Consider the following 9,721-nt stretch of genomic DNA (forward strand, 5'->3'; position numbering starts at 1 on the left):
TCTATAAAGTTGGTAGTTCTGACCCTTGTTTGACTCTTCAGGTAGCAAATTGAGTCCTTTTGTCCCCCTATTAGTCAGTCTAGTAAAAGGTTTGTTAATTTTGTTGATCTTTCCAGGAACCAACTTTTGGTTTAATTGGTTTCTGTTGTCTATTTTTTATTTCATTTATCTCTGTTCTAATGTTTATTATTTTCTTCATTTACTGGCTTTGGGTTTGGTCTGCTCTTCTTTTACTAGCTTTGTAAGATGGAAGGTTAGACTGTGTTTAAAACTTTCTTTTTTTAAGTTTAATAATTTAGAGCTCCAAATTTATTTCTAAGCACCGATTTAACTGTGTCCCATACATTTTGATGCAATGTATTTTCAATTTTATTTATCTCAAGTATTTTCTTGTTTTAATATATTTTTTTAATGTTCATTTATTTTTGAGAGAAAGAGACAGAGTGTGAGCAGGAGAGGGGCAGAGAGAGAGAAGGAGACACAGGATCTGAAGCAGGCTCCAGACTCTGAGCTGTCAGCACAGAGCTCAACAGGGAGCTCAAACTCATGAACTGTGAGATCATGACCAACCCGAGGCTCCCCTTTAATATTTTTTTAATGTTCATTTATTTTTGAGAGAGAGACACAGAGCACGAGCAGGATAGGGACAGAGAGAGAGAGGGAGACACAGAATCAGAGCAGGCTCCAGGCTCAGCTCAGAGACTGGGCTCAAACCCAGGAGCTGGGAGACCATGACCCTGGCTGAAGTCATATGCTTAACCTACTGAGCCACCCATGTGCCCCTATCTCAAGTATTTTCTAATTCTCTTCTGGTTTCTCCTTTGACCCATTAGTTCCTAGGAGTATGTTGTTTGATTTCCACATATTTGGGATTTTCCCACATTTCTTTCTGCTCTTGACTCAAATGACTCCACTGTGGCTATAGAACATTACTTGTTTAATTCATATCTTCTTAAATATATTGAGACTTGTTTTATGGCTAAAATGTGGTCATTCCTGGAGAATATTCTGTGTGCACCATAGAAGCATATGTATTTTGCTGTCGTTGGATGGAGTGTTCTATATGTCTGTTAGGTCTAAGAGGAGTATCATGTTGCTCAAGTTTTTTATTTCCTTACTGATATTCTAAGTATTTTATCCAATCTTAAATGTAAGGTACTGGAGTCTCCAACTTTTATTGTTGAATTGTCTATTTTCGCTTTGTTTTTATTGACTTTTGCTTCATATACTTTAGGCTCTATTTTGAGGAACATATGTTGGTAATTATTATATTTTCTTGATGGGTTGATTCTTTTATCATTATAAATTGTACTTGTTTGTCTCTAATAGCAAATCTTTTTGTGCATGTTCATTTTTTTCCTGAATTTCCAGATCTTCTTTAGTTATTATTTGTATATTATGGTTTTCATATCCCTTTATTTTCACCCTCTTTGGATAATTATATTATTGGATCATACTTTTATACAATGTGTCAACCTTGGAGTTTTGACTGGGGACTTTAACCAATTTACATATAACATAATTACTTATAAGATGGACTTCACAGCTGCCAGTTGCTATTTGCTTTCTGTCTGTCTCCTGTTTTTCTTGTTACTCTTTTCCTTCATTACTATTTTCTGTTGCACAGATATTTTGTAGTATATCATCTTAATTTAATTTTTCACTATGTATTTTTTGAATTATTTTATTAGTGGCTGCCTAGGGATTACAACAAACTAGATTGGATTCATACCAATTTAATTGCAGTAGTATATTAAGGAAAGTTGTCTTATCTATCTCCATTTTCCATACCTTTACTGCCTCAAGTACATCTTTATATATTGTGTGCCCATCAACAGTGAATTCTAATTTTTATTTTTATCAATTACAACAACCAATTATAATGATTAGTTTTTGATTTTTATGGTTTATATTTCTTGATGTTCTCAGTCATCTATTTTATTGATATTCTCTATTTCGTGAGACATCATTCATACGGGTTTTTTTTTAGTACTTTAGATATGGTTTCCATTGGCCCTTTGAAAGATTTAAAATAGCTGATTTAAAGTCTTTATCCAGTAGGTCCAATGCCTTGGCTTCCTCAGAGACACTTTCTATTGATTTGTTTTTCTTCTGCACGGGTCATATTTTCTTGTTTCTTTATATTTCTCACAATTTCTTTTGCAACATGGACATTTAAAACAGTATAACATGACAAATCTGAGAGTCTTGCTTCCTCCCTTTCACATTTTGTTGTTATAGTTGTTTGTTTTATTTGTTGTTTTTTAGTTCAGTGACTTTTCTAGACCAATTCTGTAGTCTTTTTTTTTTTTTTTTTCATGTGTAGCCACTAAATTCTCTGCATGGTCAGATTAGTGGTCAGTTAATGATTGAAAAGAGAGTTCCAGGGCACCTGGTGGTTCAGTCGGTTAAGCATCTGACTCTTGATTTTGGCTTAGGTCATGATCTCACAGGTTGTGAGATCCAGCCCTAATCGGGATTGTTTCTCTCCCCCTCTCTTCACCTCCCCTGTACTCTTTCTCACTCTCTCTTTCTCTCAAAAATAAATAAATAAACTTAAAAAAAAAAAAAGAAAAGAGAGTTCCTTAAATCCCTGGAATCAATAAATCCCCCAGTGTTTGTTGAGGGACTTTGTATGCGTGTTGGGATGCACCTTCAGTAAAACCAGGAAGTTCACAACTCTGTCTTAGTTTTAACTTTCTGCTTTCATAGAGCCTCAAAGTCAGCCAGAGATGAGGGCAGAGGGCCTTTTCAGGTCTTTCCAGAGCATGTGTACAGCCCTGTGCATGAACATGTCTATCTAGATTTGCAGGAAAAATAGGAGCATTTCAAAGCTCCTATGTGACATCTCATTCCTCAGAGTTTGCTTTAAGCTTTTTGGTTAGCCTACTTAAGCCCCAACTATTATTATCCACAGCCTCAGGCAAATGTACAGTTAAACTACTTACCTTGGGTTTCCTCCATTTCCCATGTTGTAAGTGATTACTAGGAATGCCTGGGAGCAGAAGTAACATAAATCTACTGCATGTCACAGAGTGACCAACTAGCTCGAATGCTTGCTGCAAAGAAGAATTTTTTCGGTGGACCGGGTATTAATAGGGTGAATTTCAGACAGCCTCGCAAGTGAGGTCCTTCAGGAAATACCACACATGTCAAATGATGACAATTATTTGGTAATGGAGGTTTGACAGAGCTCTAACTCTATTCTGCTTATTGTTGTGGATGCCATGCTGGGCTGCTACTTCTCAAAGTTGTTCTGGAGCTGGAAGTGGACAACGGGAATAAGACGAGTTAAAAAAAAACCATAAAACTCACTGTTTTTACTGAGATTCCACTATTTCTTCAATAAAACTCTCCAGTTTGCTAAGCCTTGCTATGACCATTTTTTTTTGGGGGGGGGCAGTTTTTTCCCCATTGCCTTTATAGAGGAGTAAATTTTGAGGGGTATTTTCATTGGCATTTTGGTTAACATCACCCTCATGTGTATAATCAAGTTTTATGATGCACTAACGTGATTCCTCTAGCTCCAGATCACTGAGGCAGGCTTAAATTGATATGGCTGCGTTCAGTTATACGTTGCCAGCCATTTTAAGAGATTAGTATTTGAGGACATCCTTTAGGAGATACAGTTTTAGCAAATATTATGTGGTTGTGATGAGCTTGTTAGTTTAACAAGCAGGTATGAGACAAACTTACGATTCAATGGAAAGAGAATTTAACACATAGAACTTAACAACTTGAAGCAGTTTATATCGAAGACTATTATTTCTTCTCTGTTATCTGAACTTAGCCACATTTCTGTCATAGAAGAGAACACTTTTGCCTTTCCAAAAGTTTTGGCGCTTTAACCTTTGCTTCGGGCCTTGGACCTTGTCATGATGATCCATTCCTGCAGACTGATTTTTGGGGAAATGTTTTTGAGAACTGATATTATCTCACTGTCAGAATACTCAATTTTTTTAAGTTCCTTTGAGCCAGTTGGTTACTCTGTAACATGCCAGTAGGATTTATGTTCCTTCTGCTCCCACGCATTCCTATTAATCACTTAGAACTTGGGAAAAGGAAGAAATGCAAGGCTGCTGTCAATAATAGTTGAAGACAGTGACACTGAAAATTCTACGTTATCTTTTCCTGAGGATCAAGGCTGGTGAAATGCACTGCCGAAGTTATTGGATTTAGCCCTGCAGACTTGATTCATGGTTTTTGTTGCTTTCATATTTTATATACTTCCTTTTTTTTTTTTTTTTTTTTTGGTCATCAGTCTTGGGTTATGTTAGGATTTTATTCCAACACTTACCCAGCAACTGAGAAAAAAAATTTTTTTTGAAAGCCCTTTAATATAAACATTTAACATTATCAATAAAATGACACTATTGTTATTTTGTCATTTGAATAATTAGCAATTTGCCATGAGATTCTTTGAAATACATTTTAAAGATATGCTATGCAGTGGCTTTTATGGATGCAGGTATAAAATGGGAATTTATGAATGATATCAACAAACTGAAATGAATATGGTAGAGATTAATAGACAATTTACAACGGTGACAATTATATTTGTATATGTGTATGATGTGATTGCTCATTGGGCTACTATAAGGGATGAGAGGGGTGTGTACAGAAAACATTGGATACATTTTTGGTTATCAGCTTCTTAGTCTCTTCTCAGTGGTCAGAAGCAGCAGTAGGAGGGGGTATAAGATGAAAGATGGGACATGTGGGAAAAACTTATGCTGCCAAAAATGTGCTTCTTTCTTTTATACCCGTAGACATGATGACTAAGGTCCTATGGAAAACAAGAGGGAGTTTTCTATAAGATGGTATTTGTCCCTGAGGAACATCTTCATCTATGAATTAAAGAAATTCTATACTCACCATAGGGAGCAAGGGAAAATTGAGTGTGCATTTCAAAAAATGCTTCCTATTGCCACTAAATTGGAATTGAAGGTAGAAAATAGATATTGGTATTGGGTGCATTTTGAATGCTGTTTTTGTTTTCACTCATGAAAAGAAAGTTTATTACTCGATAAATGTCAAAAGATCTCAAGCTGTTTTCTGAATTTCAAAGTTTTCTTTTTATGGTAACCTGAAGATGAGTGTTTAGGTTTTTTTGACAAAATACAGAATAATTTACAGTGTTATGTACCAAATGATGTACTTTATACTTATAAAACATGCTACTTAAGTATTGAAATAATTTATTATTTTATTGTAAATGCTACCCTACTGTTTAATAGAGTCAAATCTTATTTTTAAGCCCAAACTCAAGTAATTGAGTAATTTCCTTGAAAAATGAAAATTTATCTCGAGTAATAATAAATGAAAATTACCCAAGTAATTTCCTTGATAAATGAAAATTTTCTGTATATCTCATCGATGGTTTTAATAGGTGAATACTTATAAATAATAACTTAGGGCCTGTTGAATACTATTACCATTTGTATTGCTAATATTATTTACATAACACTTGTATGTAAATAATAATATAAAATAAATATAATCTCTCATATGCTTAGTTGATTATTTACTTGCTTGACATTTGCTTTACCTTCTGAAAATGAAGCAAGAGCCAACTAGTAATTGTCCACTTGTATCGCTGTGATACCAGCAGCTCATCTAAATTATGTTTATGTCATTATTCCAGGGAATACATCCTCAGAATGGTTTTCCGTTATTGCAGGGACTTCATTTATGCCTCTGGCCATATTTATAACAATCATTAATGTCATTATTTTCTACTTAATTAGGGTACAGTTTTGGAATAGGTGTAGAGAAGAAGAGGTTTTTTAGGTTTCTTAATTTTGCTATCGATTCTCGCAATGATGTGATAATTAAATTTGATTTCCAATCCAGCTTTAAACTACCATGAATAACTCAGTAGATAGGTTGTCATAATCATGAATATAATTTTGTCATTCCTTTTGACGAATAGCAAAACGCCAAATAGAGTAGTAGAACACAGCGGTTCCCCAATTACACACTATACCCTTGTCAGGCACTGTGGAAATTTATGAAAGCCCAGGGAATGTTCTACATTTATTTTATAGTCTTCTAAACAGTAACCGTCCGCTGGCATAGTCCCTACCGCACTATGCGGGAGAACGTCCGGGCTCTGCATTGTTCTCTATGATCCCGGGGCAAGCTACGACTCTTTGATCCAATTCTTTCTAGAGAAAATCACAGCAAACAGTGAACCCTTTTGCATCTTTCACTGAATTGCTTACTTTGGTGGGCAGTCCCAGTATCATGTTCTCCCTGGATACCATCTTTGCAAGGCTCTAACTTTCTATGTGACAGGAGATAATTTGGGTTGTGGACTGCAGCCGATAATAATGTCATAGGGAGTATAATCACAATGAGCTATTTTGCTGGGTTACCTAATGAAGTAAAACTATCAGTCAGATCATTTGCAAAAGCAGATGATGTGGTTACATGTTTCATTCTTTAAACAGAAATATATTGACCTAATGTGCATATGGGCCTGAATTTTTGCATGGTGTGCTAAATAAGTTTGCCAAGGATTGCTCTGACTGTAACATGCTGACTATTGTTGCTAACAGCCCACTTCCTGTCACTGGTCTCCAAGGTGGATTCTACTTCCTCAAACTTAAGAAGCAGAGTGTTTCTTCCCACGAATATCCAACATGCCTGTCAGGTATTTGAAAAGACGCAGAATTTTCAATACTTTTCACAGTTGGGAACTTCTGTTTTATAATCATTTGGACATTCCTTATTTTTCACAGATTACATTTTATTACTTCTCCAGTCAAGTGGGTGGCAAATTAAGAGCTGGCCTTCAAACTACATGTGGTGGGCCCGTTCGGCATTTATGGCAAAACACAGCTGGGCTCCAGAATCAGTGGGAGAGAAATGTCATGAGCATCCAGAGCAACCAGAAATTTCAGGTATGTGTGGTATATTTGCTAACCTTATCATTGAAGGAAAAATGATAAAATACAGATATTTATCGGTAGGTGAATTAAAAGTAGGATGACCCCTGCCCTAGTTGGCCAAGGACTGAGGGATTTGCCAGGACTTTTAAAGCACCGAAACCAAACAGTCTTAGGATATTGCGATGGCCAGTCACCCTAAAAAACACTTTTAAAGGTAGGTTTTAGGGGCACGTGGGTGACTCAGTTGGTTAAGTGTCCGACTTCAGCTCAGATCATGATCTCACAGTCTGTGGGTTCCAGCCCTGCCTCGGGCTCTGTGCTGACAGCTCAGAGCCTGGAGCCTGCTTCGGATTCTGTGTCTCCCTCTCTCTCTGCCCCTCCCCGGCTTGCACTCTGTCTCTGGCTCTCTCTCTCTCTCTCTCTCAAAAATAAATAAACATTAAAAAAACTTAAAGGAAGGTTTTAAATACGTGCATAAGAACTAGAGTTGATACATACTAACATATTAATACTTCAGTAAAATATAAATTTTTAATGATATTTCTCTTACTATTCCAACCTTCTCTTTCTTTTCATTCTATTCTTAAGAATTACTTGTCTTCTCGACTTCTTTCATGCTTTTGAGAGAAGGGGGTTATATTGTGTAATGAGGAAATAGACGATTTGATTTAAATACTAATTCCAAATGCTGTTGAAGTAGAATAATTGTCATATTCATTTCATGGTTAGTCTCAAATTATTCAATACAGCCTTTATTTTCCAAAATAATTTTGAGAGTGAAAGCCTAAGCAAGCCCATAAAAGACAAACTTATTTATGCAGCCTAATAAAACTTATGTATGGTGGAAATTATAATCTAATGATTATTACCAGAGTTCTTGGTAAAGCATTGCATATTTTTACATTTGGGAAAGCCAAGAAAAATTTCCCATTAAAAACAGGATCTTAAAGCATTTTATTCTGAATGAATTTGCTTTTTAAACCTGGTTTGCAGGCCAATTTAGCCAACTCGGCTAAAGCAGGTTTCCTTTATAATCTATTATTTAAATAGTATAGTAATCATTTTTATAGTTTTGATACAGAGTAGAAAATCATCTGATATGTGATGGATTTAGCACTTGCTTAAGAATAGGGATTGAATTGGATTGAATTTTAACTTCAGTTATTTTGAGTGGCTAAGAGGAAGGATGGGAGAATGAGCAGGATTTCTATTACAAAATTGTATTGTTAGATATGCGAATGGTACATTTTCTTAATTGATCTGTCATAAATTCACTGGAGTTTGAAATTTCAGGCTTTTGTAAACTAAATGGGGATCCAAAGAGGATCAAAGAAAATCACTTAGTGGATGGTTAAATGACATGCAGAGGATAAGCCTTCAGAGGAACAGTATGGTTGGAAACACAATTCTGTCATTAGAACTTTGCACTCTGTGGAAGTCAGGTATATTGGTGTGTGTTGGGCAGGGTATCTTAAGCCATTAGGCAGTTAAGTCTTCCTGTGAATGACCAATTCATTAATTTAACAAAGACTCGCTTGGGACACTCAGGATGCACTAGGTGGGATTCAGGGAATGTTCTTAGTACATGTAAAGAAAAGACTTTTCCCCCAGCTTTATTGAGATATAGTTGATATATGTGTAAGTTTAAGGTGTATAATGTGATAATTTGATAAACCTACAGTGTGGCATGATTACCACAATAAAGTTAGTTAACATATCCATCAACATCACATAATGACAATTTTTTTCATGCAGTAAAAACATTTAAGATCTATTCTCTTAACAACTTTCTATTCTCTTAACCATTATTAGCTATATTCACCATGCTGCTTATAAGATACCCAGAACTTACTCATTTTATGGTTGGAAGTTTGTACCCTTTGGCCAGCATTTCCCCATTTCCCACACCATGCAGGCCCTTGCAACTAAAAACAACTCTTTTGGGGGGCACCTGGGTGGCTCAGTCAGTTAAGCATCTGAGTCTTGATTTCAGCTCAGGTCATGATCTCAGGGTCATGAGATCAAGCCCCATGGTGGGCTTGGTACTGGGCGTGGAGCCTGCTTAAGATTCTCTCTTTCTCCCTCTGCTTCTCTCTCTCTCTCAAAAAAATTGCTCTGTTTCTATGAATCTGGCTTTTATAGATTCCATATATAAGTGAATCATAGAGTATTTGTCTTTCTCTGACTTATTTCACTTAGCATAATATCATCAAAGTCTAGCCATATTGTCATAAATGACAGGATGTCCTTCTTTTCTTGGCTAAATTATTCCTTTGTATGTATACACTAAATTTTCTTTATCCATTTATCTGCTGATGGATACTTGGGTTGTTTCCATGTCTTGGCTACTGTGAATAATGTTTAAATAAATATGAGAGTGTAGATATGTCTTTGAGATAGTGATTTCATTTCCATTGATTATATACCTAGAAGGGACTGCTGGATCATATGGTGGTTCTAGTTTTAATTTTTTGAAGAACTTCCATACTGTTTTCCATAATGGTTGCACAAGTTTACATTCCCTCCAACAGTGAACTAGGGTTCCTGTTTCTTTACACCCCTGTGAACACATTATCCATTGTCTTTTTGATAACAGCCATTCTAAGAGGTGTGAAGTATATCTCACTGTGGTTTTGATTTGTATTTCCCTGATGATAAGTGATGTTGAATATCTTTTAATGTACCTGTTGGGACATTGGTATGTGTTCTTTGGAATGATGTCTAAATCTTTCCAGTGATGTTCTCTAACCATTTTTATTTGTGTGTGTTGGGGGTGGGGGATTTCTTTCTTTCTTTCTTTCTTTCTTTCTTTCTTTCTTTCTTTCTTT

The 9,721-nt window shown here is 35.8% G+C and overlaps 1 protein-coding gene across 1 annotated transcript in view; it reads left to right on the forward strand.

Moving 5' to 3' along the window:
• MALRD1 (MAM and LDL receptor class A domain containing 1) overlaps positions 1–9,721 on the forward strand; it is a 788,164-nt gene that overhangs the window by 42,728 nt on the left and 735,715 nt on the right. Inside the window, exons 4-5 of the mRNA XM_049626634.1 lie at positions 6,561–6,655; positions 6,744–6,905. Of these exons, the coding sequence (XP_049482591.1) occupies positions 6,561–6,655; positions 6,744–6,905 (257 nt within the window). The remainder of the gene's footprint in view (positions 1–6,560; positions 6,656–6,743; positions 6,906–9,721) is intronic.

Source organism: Panthera uncia, chromosome B4, assembly GCF_023721935.1.
Source record: "Panthera uncia isolate 11264 chromosome B4, Puncia_PCG_1.0, whole genome shotgun sequence".
Taxonomy (NCBI): domain Eukaryota; kingdom Metazoa; phylum Chordata; class Mammalia; order Carnivora; family Felidae; genus Panthera; species Panthera uncia.